The sequence below is a fragment of the Mauremys reevesii genome, linkage group 20 (genome assembly GCF_016161935.1).
Source record: "Mauremys reevesii isolate NIE-2019 linkage group 20, ASM1616193v1, whole genome shotgun sequence".
Classification (NCBI taxonomy): Eukaryota; Metazoa; Chordata; order Testudines; family Geoemydidae; genus Mauremys; species Mauremys reevesii.
Window position 1 is genome coordinate 12,195,843 of NC_052642.1, and position 14,761 is coordinate 12,210,603.

Genomic DNA, 14,761 nt, shown 5'->3' on the forward strand with positions numbered 1-14,761 from the left:
AAGTCAAGGCACATACAGTAGACGTTTATATTTTCGGGTCTGTGTCTCGATTTTGTGTCGTTTGTCCCGCCACCCCTGACATGTTACTCAGGGACACTGGACAAGGTCAAGGGGCTGGAGCCTCCTCGCCCTCCCCCCCCCCCTCCCCCCCTCCCCCCCCCACCCCCGCCCCTCCCCCCCCCACCCCCACCTCCCCCCCCCTCCCCCCCCCCCCCTCCCCCTGCCCCTCCTCCCCATCCCAATGCCCCCAGCCATGTGCGGGGCCGAGGACTCAGTGAGTCGGGCAGGAGGGCGAGTGAGGCCTGGCCGGGGGGCGGCAGGCTGGGCGCGGGGGGGGCGGGGGGGGGGGGGGCTGGGGGCAGCGGGCCCAGGGGGGCTGGGGGCAGGAGCAGGGGCCTGGGGCAGCCCACTGCGGCAGGGGGAGCTGCTGCAGGGAGGGGCGGGCCGGCCGCGTGGCGTGGCGCGGGGCCGGCGGCCCGTGCCCGGGCTCCCAGCGGCGGGCGCGCGCGGCGCCAGGCGCCCTGCTGGCCTCGCCTGGCCCTGCCGCTGGCAGCTGCGTGCAAGCCCTGGCTCGGGCGCCGTGGTGTCCCGGCAGCCTCGGGCCGCTGCCCCGGGATGCGGGGGCTGGGGCCTGGGGCCTGGGGGCCGGGGCTGCCTGCCCCCCTGCGAGGCTGCCCCAGGCTTGCACCAGCTGGGCAGCCAGGCCCAGCTGTGGTGGCCAGCGACTGGCGCGGCGGCGGCGGCAGGTCCGTCCGCGCAGGGCGCAGGCGGGGGCCCGGTGGCAGCGGCAGCCGCAGCGCAGCTCGGCCCCCGCGGCCGCGCTCCTCCCACAGCCAACTCTGGCCCGAGTGCCGCTGCCCGCTGCCCAGGTGGCAGCTGCCGCAGGCCAGCCTGCCACCCCCCCACCTCCACCCCTCCTCTCTCTACCGCGCGCGCCGCCTGCCCCCTGCGGGCCAGGCTGACTCACCCCGCCCCGCCCCTCCCCCCCCTCCCCCCCTCCCCTCTCCTCTCCTCAGGGAGAGGAGGAGGGAGGAATTTTTTTTTTTTTTTTTTGCTCTGCGCCATTTTTTCCCCCTCCCCCCGCCCGCCCCCCGTCGATATTTTTGACTGGTGATCTGGTCACCCTAACATACAGGAACAGAAAGACAAAGGTAAGTTTGTTACAAGGCTGGAAACTGTCTCTTTAGATTCTGGGCTTCACCTTATATGATATGGAGACATCACATTTTCTTATTTCAACTGCCATTCTTTTTGCTATTTGAAATTCTGGCTAAATGGGTTTTATTGCAAACTACACATTCAGGAATTGTGGTTTCTCTGAGTGCTAAAATTAAAACAAAGTTCAGTCTCTTTTAAAAGAGAAACCAGCATAGACTACTGGTGTTCGCATAAAAACATAGAAGTGTAGGGCCGAAGAGGTCGTTTGCTGAGGAAGATTAAGTATAGCTAATGGATTTGCATAATGGCTTTATGCAGGATGTGTCTTTATTACAAGGGCACTTCCTAATTCAGATTTCATAGACTTTTTCTTTTTTTATGGACTAGTGAAGTTTAATTTAAAAAAAAAGGAGAAGAGATCATTTATATTGTGCCTATTGTAAAAGCATCCAATCTGATAAACATGGAGACAGCAGAGTACTCTTCTGGGAGTAATGGGGGGAGAGAATCCATCCTGCTCACCACAGCCAGCACTCCTCTAGCCCAAGAGAAAGTTAAAAATGAACACAATAGATTTGTTTATTTACAGCCATTTTTACTATGGACCATTTGCGTGGGGGCGACTTCATCTGGAGAGAAATGGGTAAATGTGCGCAACTTCACAGTATCCAAAGCACATGCTTTCGGCTTCAGATTCATCTGCACACTAAATGCAGAAAACAGCCCACTCAGCAATTTTGGAGACTTTCCATTCTCTGCCATAGAAAGATAACTAGGGCACTCAGCTCAGAGTCAGGAGATGTGAATTCTATTCCTTGGGCAAGTCACTTTGCCACCCCATCCCTCCATTTTCCTTCCCACTCTTCACCTATTTAACCTATACACTCCATGGGGCTGAGACAGTCTCCCAGCACCCAGCACACCAGGGCCCTGATCTCAGTTGAGGCCTCCAGGTGGTGCTGTAATACGAAGAATATGAAGTTATTTCTCCCCATGAATCCCCAACTAAGTTTCTAATTTTCCTTGCCAGATCCCATTTGGCTGGCAGATTTGCAGCCTTTGTGGAATATACTTCGGGGAGAAAAACGCTGGCTGTGAAGAAATTCCACTCCTATCCTCAGGGGGTGACTTTAGGAGCTCAACAGAGGACATAGGGCAGCTCAGAAGCTAGAAAAGCTATGACAATGCTGTGACCCTAACATCCCAATGCAAGAGGGCAAGGTGCACATTGGAATCTGGTAGTGATTTTCACCTGGCCTGCCCTGACCAGTCCGCTGATGTCATAACCTGTATCTAAAAGGTGTCAGGTAAAACAGCAATAGAAAGCTAACCACATACTGCTCATTCATATTATTGTGATATATATTTACAGACGACAAATTCAAAATTGACCAACATGTTGGAAATTACGTTATCAAAGTGTGTCTGCCAACCAGGACAAAAGTTATCCCATCCTGGATGGTATCGCCAAGGTACATTAAAACAGACGTTCTCAACCTTTTTCTTTCTGAAGCCCCCACCGCCCCAACATGCAATAAAAACTCCACACCCCACCTGTGCCACAGCAACTGCTTTTCTGCATATGAAAGTCAGGCTGGAATTAGAGGGTAGCAACCAGGGCAATTCGCCAGGGCCCCATGCCACTGGATCCCTGCAAAGCTAAGTGGCTCAGGCTTCGGCTTTAGCCCCAAGGTGGTGGGGTTTGGGGCCCTGGGCTACAGCCCCACATAGCGGGGGCTTGGCTTTCTGCCCTAGGCCCCAGTGAGTCTAACATCAGTCCTGCTTGGCAGGCCCCCTGAAAACTGCACGTGGACCCCCAGAGGGCCCCTGGTTGAGAACTGCTGCATCAAGAGACAAGGGGAATGCAAATTACATAGCAGGTACACAGGACCATCCAAGCAGCAGGGGGAGGAGATTGCAGAAAACAGATCAATTTGTATTTTAGCAAACACTAGTGGGGGAAGAAGCAGCATGAAACTTCCTTCACCAGGAGACTCCACATTGCCAGTTTGAATGAACTTTATTTTGGGGGGTAACCTTCAGATGAAACCATTTCAAAGCTTCATTGGACTATAAAGGGAGAGGCAAAGAACCCCAGGTTATCTTTCACCTCAGACAACAAAGGAACTGAGCCCTTTGGACTTTGTGGGAGATCCTGACCAGAGGGCTTGGTCAGCATCTTGCTGGTAGGACTATCGGTAAGGAAACTGCCTTGAACAAAGCCTGTAGCTTGTTGTGTTCAAGCCTCTAGAAAGTCCTTTTCACTTTCACTTTTATTTGCTTGTACCCATTCCCAACTCTATCCTTTGTATTTGAACTCACTTGAAATCCTATCTCCTGTTGTTAATAAACTTGTTTTACTTTTAATCTAAACCAACCTATGCTGTGTTTGATTTCAAGTGAATGTTAACTCCAGTTAAGGTGGCAAGCCGCTGAGTATTGTGCCTTTAAAGGAACAATGAACCTTAATCTCTCTCTGAATGGAGAGGGCTGGATATTGCAGAGTACATGATTTGGGGGAAAATTCAGGCCTGGTAGTGTGTTGGGATCACCTTGCCAGATGTCACCATAGCATGGCTGAAGTATCACAAACAAGCTGCTGGAACCAGAATTGCCGAGTCAGAGCTGCTTCACTCACGGACACTCAGTGCAGGATTGGGAGCATCCAGACAAAAGAACCACAGTAGAGGAGCATTTTGAGGCACTCAGGATTACAGGGCAGGCAGAATGCGACAAATACAAATTAGTAATAAATATTATTATTAGGAAGAGGTGATGAGGAGTAACTCTGCAAAGTTACCAGTTGGTAGCTCAATGAGTAGAAGGGACTTTAAAAAACAGGATTGGTATGCATCATCCCTAGGATTTCCTGAAATTAAACAATGCATAATAAAAAGATTCTTACAGGTTGTTGTTTTTTCAGATTTTGAAACAAAATACTTAGCATTAGAGAGTGGTATGCATTTCCTAAAGCTTTGTACTAATATTAAGGAAATGGCTTTTAAAACCCTGACACCTTTTTTCATTGCACAGAATGACAAATTAAACTGCAGAACCCATAGCTTGAAAAATTAGTGGGATTCAAAAGACGGATTTGACGTTTATATGAATAAAGAAAACATCCAGAGATTTATTACACATGATTTTAGAAATGTGTTTTTTACAGAGTTATAAACCCTCATGCTTCAGGCCCTACGCTGATAACAGCTCGCAGTGGTTAGGGAGAAATTTTTGCTATGGTCAGGTACTGCCATGATGTATCCTCTGAAGCATCAAATACAGAAAAAGGACCCATTCTGATAATTACTATCATGGTCTGACCCATTCTGATAATTACTATCTTCCCATTATAATGTTCAATTAACTGTACTATAGTAGAGGGCTTTACAAAAATCATGACCACCACAGAAATCTCTCTTCAGCAAGTTTTCAGTCTCACAAGGCAGTTTATCTTTCATTCCATGTTCCACAACCGCCAATTTACTTTGATGTGCATCTAACGCCATACATATCTGATGATTATCGTATGAAATTTAGTAAATTCCCATAGTTTCTTGTACTTAAACAGAAATGCAAGATTATGCAGGCAATCAGGTGAGAAAACAGTGATGGAAAGATTGATCAAAATACATCCGTCCTTTCAGATTTACTGTACTTTACATCAGGGCCGCCCAGAGGATTCCGGGGGCCTGGGGTCTTCGGCAGCGGGGGGCCCTTCTGTTCCAGGACCCGCCGCCGAAGTGCCCCGAAGACCCGCGACGGGGGCCCCCCGCCGCTGAATTACCGCCGAAGCGGGACCCGCCGCCGAAGTGCAGCCCGGTCTTTGGCGGTAATTCAGCGGCGGGGGGCCCTCGTCGCGGGTCTTTGGGGCACTTCGGTGGCGGGTCCCGGAACAGAAGGGCCCCCCGCCGCCGAATTACCGCTGAAGACCGAGCTGAACTTCGGCGGCGGGTCCCGCTTCAGCGGTAATTCGCCAGTGGGGGGGTCCTTCCGTCCCGGAGTGGAAGGACCCCCCGCCGGCGAAGACCAGGAGCGGAAGAAGTTCCCGGGCCCAGCCCCGCGAGAGTTTTCCGGGCCCCCGGAGCGAGTGAAGGACCCCGCTCCAGGGGCCCCAAAAAACTCTCGTGGGGGCCCCTGTGGGGCCCGGGTCCTGGGGCAAATTGCCCCACTTGCCCCCTCCCTGGGCGGCCCTGCTTTACATGGTCCTTGCATCAAAAAAATCAATGGTATTAATGCTAGTCATAAAATTGACTGCTACACTATTCCCTTTCTATATTGCTGACCATTAATCGGAGCAGCTGAACCAACCCATTAAATTGAAACATAGTGACAAGCCTTAATGTAAAAATAAAAAAAATCACCTTTAACTGGCAATTAGTTTACAGGCTTTGGTGAACCTCTAATTAAGATATTCCAGTTCCAAGACGACTCCTTAAGGACTGCTTAAGGTAGTTAAGCTTTCATGAGGAGGAATCCCCAACTTTAATTTTTTGGAAAACAATTCTTCAGTGTAGCAGCTTCAGAAAGGGCTCTGAAGATCGCTGCAGTGCGAGCCCTCCAGTCCTTAGAGTGGTAAAATGAATGGGAGTTTTGTCCAAGGAAGAAATGCAGGCTTTGGCCCTAAAGCTCAGATCCTGCAGCATCAACGAGACTACAAATGGCCTGCCCTGGCTGCCCTTAGAAGCTGCTAGTTACTAAAGCTGATAGGTGTGGCTAGAGAAGTCAAAGGTTACCCTTCCTATAGCCATGCAGGGATCTGAATGCTGTCCAGTACGCAACTGCCTGACAAAGCTACGAGCAGCTCTGGTCTCATGTCCTGCTAGGTGGATGTACAATTATAATAAAGGAACTGTTTAAGGCACATACTCCTTGCACTCATGCAAAGACCCCACGCATGGCACTCTCTTTGCAGGGTTAAGGCCTTAGTTGCTATAGGCTGCAAGAAAAAGAACCCAGCTCAAGCAAATTGGCACTCAGCTCACTCACAATATGGCAACCCCAACAAAAGTGAAAGTTTAGGGCCAGATTCTGCTCTCATTTGCACTGGTATAATCTAGAATAATGCCACCAACCTGAATCTGAACAACAAAACCTGGCCCTTTGTCTTTGGAATGCAGTGTGCTGTGGTAAATCCTTTCTAGACACGTAGAAGCAATTAGCCAAAATCTGTCCTTGGTAGCTCGGGCATAATTAAGAGCACAATTTAGCTTTATACGGAAGTCACAAATACAACTCAAACAGCCTACCACATGGATCAAAGACTGCAATTTCACCCTTGCTGTGGATTTCTCTTATTCTAGTAAGAGCCATCTTACTATTCCATTTTTCTTGGGTGTGGAAGGATGCATGTTTCTTTCTTTCTTTCTGTTTTCAATATGCATTAGCACACCAGTATCTATGTTCTTCACAGTACTGAATTTCTCAGTTTTCTTTTGTGGTGCTTTTGCATTAGTTTTATATTCGCTATCATTGAAATGAAAATGTAAATCACCCTTGGAAATGCTTTGTCAACTTCTCTTCTTTCATGAAATGTCAAATAAAAAAAATTCAATGGACGAAATAAATACTTTCTTATAAATCACCAAGTTAGAGCTTCTTGGTATTTGTTTAAAGACAAGAGAAATGTCTAACAGTTAAAAGAGGTTACATCATTTAACAGACGGGAACATTATGCAACACCTTGAAAACGTATACAGATCCAGTACAAGTCTACACAGCATTTGGTACAGCACTATTCTAAATAAAATGAGATTTAATTCTCCTTTACTTAGCTGCCACAACCAATGATTAGTCCCCATCTTTCCCCTGCAAGAGTTCCAACGAATACATATATACATAGAACCTTTTCAGCTAAAGATTTCCAAGTGCTTTTCAAAAGTCAGTATCAGCAGCCCCGTTTTACAGATAAAGAATAAAGAAGTTAAGGGTCTTGCCCAAGGTCACCCAACATGTCAGGGTCAGAACAGAACTCTGGCTTCCCAAGTCAACCCAGTGGGACACAGTGACTCTTCTGGAAGGATGGAGAATGCTTTCTTTTGGGTATTTGCCATATCATCAACACTCAAGAGCAGCATGGTCTAGTGGATTGGGACTAAACGGAGCTGGATTCTATTACGAGCTCTGGCACTGGATTGCTGGGTGACCTTGGGCAAGTCACTTCACCTCAGTTTGCTCATCTATAAAATAGGGAAGATGATGCTTATCTCCTCTGTAAAGTGCTTTGAGATCTACAGCTGAAAAGTGCTATATAAGTGATAGGAATTAACTCCTGCAGAGGAAAAAATTGAAGTCTGACACCAGGTAAGCAAAACCGGAACTGATCCTTAACCAGTCTTTTAAAATGTAATTATTTATTATTTCAGGTCTCCAGGTATCCCAGTAGAGACCAGCGATTTGGAATATTAAACAGGTTTGATTTTGCAATGTATTATTTACAAACTTCTTCATTCCCTTTTCCTTTCTACAAGGAGACATTAGAAGGGTTAGAAAAGGCTAAGTAAGGGTACGTCCATACTACCCGCCCGGGTCGGCGGGTAGCGATCGACTTCTCGGAGTTCGATATATCGCGTCTCATCTAGACGCAATATATCGAACTCCAAACGCGCTCCCATCGACTCCGGAACTCCACCACCGCAAACGGCGGTGGCCAAGTCAACGGGGGAGCCGCGGACTTCGATCCCGCGCCGTCAGGACGGGTAAGTAGTTCAAACTAAGGTAGTTCGAGTTCAGCGTACCTTAGTTCGAACCCCCTCCCAGTGTAGACCAGGCCTAAGTGTTTATTCTTTCCAAAGTCTAGATATTTTTGTTACAGATTCATTCAGGTTATACTCCTCAGTAGGCCATGCTGAAAGAGGGCAAAGTATTTCAGGGAGTAACATAAAACATTGAACCTTTATAACTTTCATCATGTTCCAATTCACAATGATTACACCAATAAATCTTGTCAACAAAATCATTAAAGCTAACAAACAGCTGGTGGAGAAGAGATGGTTTACTGTGCATGAGAGGCAGATTTTTCTAAATTTAGAGTGACACAAAATTGATTACTGATTTCAACATCTGTTGCAAATTTTACATTTTACAGTCTCCTTAAAAAAATATATCTTGATTCAGAAACAAAGACCAGTCTCTCCAAACTGACGAACAGAGATTTCTCCCCTCAACCACACAAAATAATCTCCACACAAACCAAAATCTGTTGCAAGCATAAAAGCTATAATTATTGGCATATACTGTATAATGTAATAGAGCATTAGCACCAAACACAACTAAGATTCAACTCCCAGAGTATATGAATTTACAGACATCATGTGTAAACCCACAGAACCAAAGAGTAAGTTGCAGTAAGAATCACATTAAAAAGAAGAGTTAAGTAAACAGGACCAGACACGAGCTTGCATAATTTTGAAATCTAGATGCAGGCATCTCCATATACACTCAGATATCTATGAGGAATTACACAGAAGTGGCGTCATAAATAGAGTCAGAAAGTGGTAAACTGATGTATAATTGTCGCTTCACATTTTGAGGCCCTGATCCTGCAAATGGGTTTGCAAACACCATCCCTTAAGGTGATTCCATGCATGAAGTACAGATCTGTGTGTGTGTGTGTGTGTGTGTGTGTGTGTGTGTGTGTGTGTGTGTGTGTGTGTGTGTGTGTGTGTGTGTCTCTCTCTCTCTCTCTCTCTCTCTCTCTCTCTCTCTCTCTCGGCAGGATCGGGGAGTATGGCACTGTAGTTAAGGGTCTGGCTGTTCAATATGTGAAGTCCCCAGTTAAGCAGAGTTAAGAACCTTCTTTCATACGGAAGATGAGGAACTTCTGCAGCACTGCATCTGCAAAGAGTCATTATCCTTTTCCCAATGAAATTTCAATTAACTTGAAGAAAGGAAAACTTAGGATCCAAATCCCACAAAATGATACAATTCAGAATGAACTTTGGAAAGGCTCACTAGGGAGGTCCTTAGCGTGTGCGACCCTTTTTTAAGGGCAGGTTAATGTCCTGCTTTGTCATCAATTCTTGCAGGACCATAATGCTATATTAACCCAGGGTTTGGGCTCCCCCGCCCCAACGTTCTAATCTGTTTAAGAGAACATTGGCATCTGCACTCTGAAAGTTAAAACAGTGCAATAATGCCTACTTGGTGTCTGGCAGCACAGCAAGTACTTTGAGGTACAGTGTACTGAGCAGACTGGAAAGGATTTATGATGATTAAGTCAAGGAGATGGAGAAGTAAGAGGTACCTAGGGGGAACCTAAAGATGACAAAGAGGTGGCACCATGCGGAGGCGGAAAAGAACTCTGCAGAATGCATCAAGCTAACAAAATTGACTTTTTCCTATACTCTGGTATTCATCAGCTCCATGAATTTCCTTTATGAGTGAGCAAACAGTTCCCTGCTTAAAATTAGTTGAACTAATTTCTCAAATAAAAATGTGTGCGTGCGCACAGGTACCATAGGGTAATGATGGATCCCAAACACAGATCTTAACACTCTGCTGGCACCTACTTCAACTTTTTTCCCCCCGAGATAATTGTATAGCTTCAGTTGTACAAATATGTAAGTCACTTACCATAAAATAATGTATCTGATTTTAAAGGGAGTACATTTTATTATGCCATTTTTCAGCCCCAAAGCAGCTAATTAGCCAAATTATGCTTGGGGTCCCCACACAAGGTTGCTCCACCCCTTGTACTAACCGCCACACCCTCTTTTTATGAAACGTGTCACCAGATTTGTACTGTCCATGCAGCACAGACAGGTCCTTAATTTTCAACAGTTGTCATTGTAAAGAACCTCACACCTCAGTAGAATTCATGGAAATCAAGTCTATAGAATCATAGATTTTAAAGGCCAAAAGGGGCCATTACATTATCTAGTCTGACTGTGTAACACCGGCCAATGGAATATCACCCATCTACTCCAGTACTGTGCCCAAAACCCTGGGTTTGGCTAAAGCATCTCTTCCAGAAAGGTATTCAGACTTGAGCTAAAGATTTCAAGAGACGGAAGATCCACCACTTCTCTCAGTAGTTCACGACCTTCACTGTTAAAAGCATCAGCTTTATTTCTAATTTTAATCTGTCTGGCTTTGCCTTCCAGCCACCGGTTCTTATTATTTCTTTCACCACTACACTGAAAAACCCTTTAGTACCAGTCATTTTCTCCCCAGGAAGGTACTTGTCAACTTGTCAATTAAGTCAGCCCTTCATCTATTTGATCAGCTAAAGTCATCTGCTTTGGAAGGATGAAGGGGTGAGTGAGCTCTGCTGGGTATTTCAGCCATGATGCTTGGAAGAAGCACATTTTAAATTAGATGTTAGTTTAATCACTCAGTTGACACCTGTCCCTTACTTTTCATTGATAAATAGTGCTTAAGACATGTTCAGAATATACATTTCGATCTAAAACAAATAAAGCTTTCTGAGTACCCACCAGCTACCTAACACTAAATCACACAGATCTCTTGGAAATGTAAAATTCATCATAAAGAGCACTGCAATAAAGATTACTTTGGAAAGAGCAAGACTTACGCCTGAAAACAGCTTCTCTGCATCAGCTGGAAGATATACTGTTGCTCGCACTGGAAAGTGATATCCTGATAAGAGATGGTCAAAGATTTTCTGAGGAAACTTTATTCCGAAAACACCAGGTCATTGAACCACAAATTTCTCATGAAAGCAAGACTGGTTTACCGAACTAGGGGTGAAACCCCGCCTGCTAGGGTTCTGATGAAATCCTGCCATGCCACACTGTCTGCCCTGGAGCTAGGGACCACAGGCCCCTAGGATTTGCAGCTCCAGGACAGTCCCACCATGCCAGGATTTCTAGGATCTCTGCTGTGGAGCCAGGACTCTCAGCACCACAGCAGGGAGCCTGCAAGAGCTGGGAGCCCGGACTGAGACACTGCTCCTGGCTCTGCAGCAGGGAGCCTGGAATCCCTGTGGTCTTTCAAGGCTTCCAGGCTCCCTGCTGCAGAGCTGGGATCCTGGAAGTCCTAGGACGATCTCCCCGGGTCTGCGACTCCAGACAGCTTTCCCCAGAGCTGAAGACCCCAGGGCTCCCAGACTACCTGGCTCTTCAAGATGCCAGGCAGGGACTGACTCTCATATTTACAGTACCAACCACAGTAGAGCCCTGCTCTTGTCTGGACCCTCTGTGTGCTACTGTGATACAAGCAACCAATCACAGGTAGGATGAGGGAGAGCAAGAATACAGGAATAACTCTTGCCAAACAAAGTTGTAGCAAGCACAGGAAGACATTTTATGTCAGTTTTTAGAAACCTTTTATTTTCTGGCAGCACAGGGGATGAAAACCCACTATAAACTCTTAACAACAATGACCGTATATCAACTACAATATCATCCTGGCTATGTCTTGGAGGAATTACGTAAGACACGACAGCTGAATGCATCGTGCAAAACTGAGGACTTGTGTTCTGTTTCCTGATACACAGCACTGCTTTTCTCAACACAATGCATCATCACTTCCTTATCCCAACATCCATATTGTAGTATGAACCGTATACCTTGAGATCATCAGAAGCAACATCAGCTTTCCACACACTTAATTCATCAGAGTCCTATGAAACAGTGCTTAATCTTCGACATGGTCACCAAAGCATGCACACCGAGGAGAAAACCTGGAATGTTCGCCTTCTTAATAAATCACTTCAGGTGTTTCTAGACACTCGCTATAACCACAGCCATGTGTAAAATTATAAAATCATCTGAACATATACAAGCTTCCTAGGGGATTTTGACATTTGCATATTTTTGCCCTGGTATTATGCGAATCATACCCCATTGCTGATCAAGGATATCATCAAACTTGGCTGCTATTAAGAGGGTGCTATGTTGTCAGTGTTATAAGAACACCCAAATCTGTCTTTGAAGGGAAAAAAAATGCAGCTATCAGCATGGCTTTTTTTCCCCTTCCTCTTCACCTTGACCAAAAGTATTTTTAGCTCTATGGATATAACTGCCAATATGTTCCTCACAAAAAATGAAGGTGGAAAGATTCTGACAACACGCAGGAATTCAGCAGTGAATGTACCTTATATAACCAAGGTCAAGAGAGAGATTCTACTAGCCAAAGTCAGATTTCCTAATACATCAAAATGTCCCCCTTTTTTGTTTGGTTGGTTTTGTTTCATTTTGGGTTACTGGAGTTTGGGCCTCCCCAAGCCAAATCCTGATCCCATGGAAGTTAATGGAAATTTTGCCCTTGACTTTGCTGAAGCCAGGATTCTGCCCTGAGTTTAAAAAGATGATCCTGTATACAGACACTCAACACAAGTACCTTTACCGTGTGAATACTGCCAGCAAGTGAAATGGGTGTATCCACGTAAAAAAACTAATTGCATGCATTTGCAGGACCAAGCCTTCGGGCAGTTCCATTGAAGTTAATGGGTCTATTCATGTAAGTAAATCTGGCAGAAACAGGCCTAATATTTGTAGTCTCGGAACACAGCAAAGCTTATTATATACACTAAATAGCATCTCCCATCTGCTCAGTCTCACAGGCAGCATGTAAAGTTGTGCCAGAAATATGAATAAAACCTTTTTTTCAGAGTGCTGCAACAGTAAAGACAAGAGAAAACATGTACACAAAACACCTATCTTGTTAATTCACACAGTGCCCAAGTCAGATCAGTAGAGCCCTCTCAGATAGATGGAAAACTATAAAGATTGTGGCCTAAACTCACAGCTGGTATAAGCAGGTCTTAAGCCTGCAGTGAATTTGGACCAGTGTTCAACTGCCTTATGCAGTACAGAAAGAAAGTTACAACCTGGAAATATCAGAAAGAGGCAACGTCCTTACATTACCCAAGTACATACAGCCGCTAATTTTGGCCCCAATCCTGCAAACAGACATTTACACGTACGCTTATTTTTACACATCAGTAACTAGTCCCCATTGCAGCCAATGTGTAAGTGTTCACAAGACAGGGGCTTTACTGAGATCCTGGTGAAAGCTTTGGAAACAAATGTTAGCTATCACATGTTCTTTCATGCCCTCTTCTGGGCTTCCTACCTTCCTCCAACCGCCTCGTTTTGGCTGCGAGCTGTTTCGGCAGGGACTACCTCCATTTTGGACAGCAAAATAAATATATGATTCTCTTCCTGACACACATTCTACCTCTCTTCTCCTGAAATTTATTCCCATATAAAAAAACCCAAAGTCCTTTGTTAGCTTTCAGTTCGGATTGCTACACTGCTTAGCCTAACACCACAAACTGTACAGCACACAGAAATAAAGCTCTTCATTTCAACACCCCGTTTCCTTCAAGCCCCACAAACCCACACCCCCCCTTCCTGAGTGGAAAATGGGCAGAAAGGGGGAAAAGTTAACAAAAACTATTCTTAACTTGGTACCTTTTCAGCCAAGGCCTTTAAACTGTCTAGAAACCTTTGCCAGAAATCCTTGAAGAGCGGACGGTCAATTTTCTTCAGGCTTTCTTTGGTGCTGGCATCCACGCTGACATACAGCTGCGTTACTGGCTCAAGGTTCCTTGGCAATAAAAAGGAGAGGAGAATCATTATTTTCAGACATTACAGCTAACTGAATTTATGCTTTTTTACAGAATCATCCATAAGACATAACATTGCAGAGCAAATAACTATGCTGGATTCTGCTCTGTTCCCAAAAGCAAAAGCAGTAATGTAATATTTACAGCATACTCTCTCAAAGTTCAGCAGTGCATCTTTAGCAAATGGCTGGGGTTTCTAATAGCGACAGAAAATAATCTTTCACCACATAATGTGCCACAAAGCAAGGAACACCACATACTAACCACTCGCAGAAGGGTCAAACCCAGTGATAGTTCAACGATCAAATCCTCACTGAACAGCATATTTCATCCAGGTAGAACACTAATTAAGAACCTTCCCAAGCGGCCTATGATCAAAGGAGCCTGTGGTCTCACCTGAAGCGTTTAAAAGCTTCACTTCCTATTAGAGCATCTGCAGGCAAAGTGCCCTAAACTTCGACCTGTCCTATAGAAAGTCAGCCCTATTCAACAGAAATGCAGTGCTGCTCAATGGAGTTCACCCGGCAGGGTGGGACATCTCTGAGCTGGGCAGATGGAACTTTAAGGCTCCAAAACTGTAAGCCAAACACAAATGGGCGTTTTGCAACAAAAGAAGTGTAAAAGTGGCTTTAGAAATGTGCTCCTGGTACTTTGTAGAGGACCTTATTTCATGGGACCCGCCCAAAATTTTGCACTGAATCCTTTCCAACTAGCACTACTGTAAGCATGCTTGGGGCCAGAGACCTACTACAATATGAGACATTGATTCCAAAGCATATCCTTAGTTATGATTGCCTCCCCACATTTTAATAGCCCAGGCTCCCAAGTTCCCACATTTTGAGGACTGTTCCTCTGGTGCAAAAAGTGTGGGATACAGCTCCCACAAGGACATCAATGCCTTTGTCAAGTTGACTAAAGAGGTCATTACAGCAATCCCAGCCTGCATCAGTCTAAGTGGAAAGGGCTGCAGCTTGGATTTCTGCAGGAAAGCATATTATGCTATAGCTCTTTTATAATTGAAGACATTACGCTGTTTACAAGTGTAATCTCCTGGTGAATGTGTGTTACAGG

At 45.6% G+C, this 14,761-nt stretch overlaps 1 protein-coding gene across 6 annotated transcripts in view; it reads right to left on the bottom strand.

The window, feature by feature from the left end:
• The window catches only part of LOC120387402 (S-adenosyl-L-methionine-dependent tRNA 4-demethylwyosine synthase TYW1-like), a 118,272-nt gene that overhangs the window by 49,432 nt on the left and 54,079 nt on the right, over positions 1 to 14,761 (bottom strand). For all 6 annotated transcript variants that reach the window (XM_039508103.1, XM_039508106.1, XM_039508102.1 and 3 more), the window contains one exon: positions 13,536 to 13,671. In XM_039508103.1, the coding sequence (XP_039364037.1) occupies positions 13,536 to 13,671 (136 nt within the window). The remainder of the gene's footprint in view (positions 1 to 13,535; positions 13,672 to 14,761) is intronic.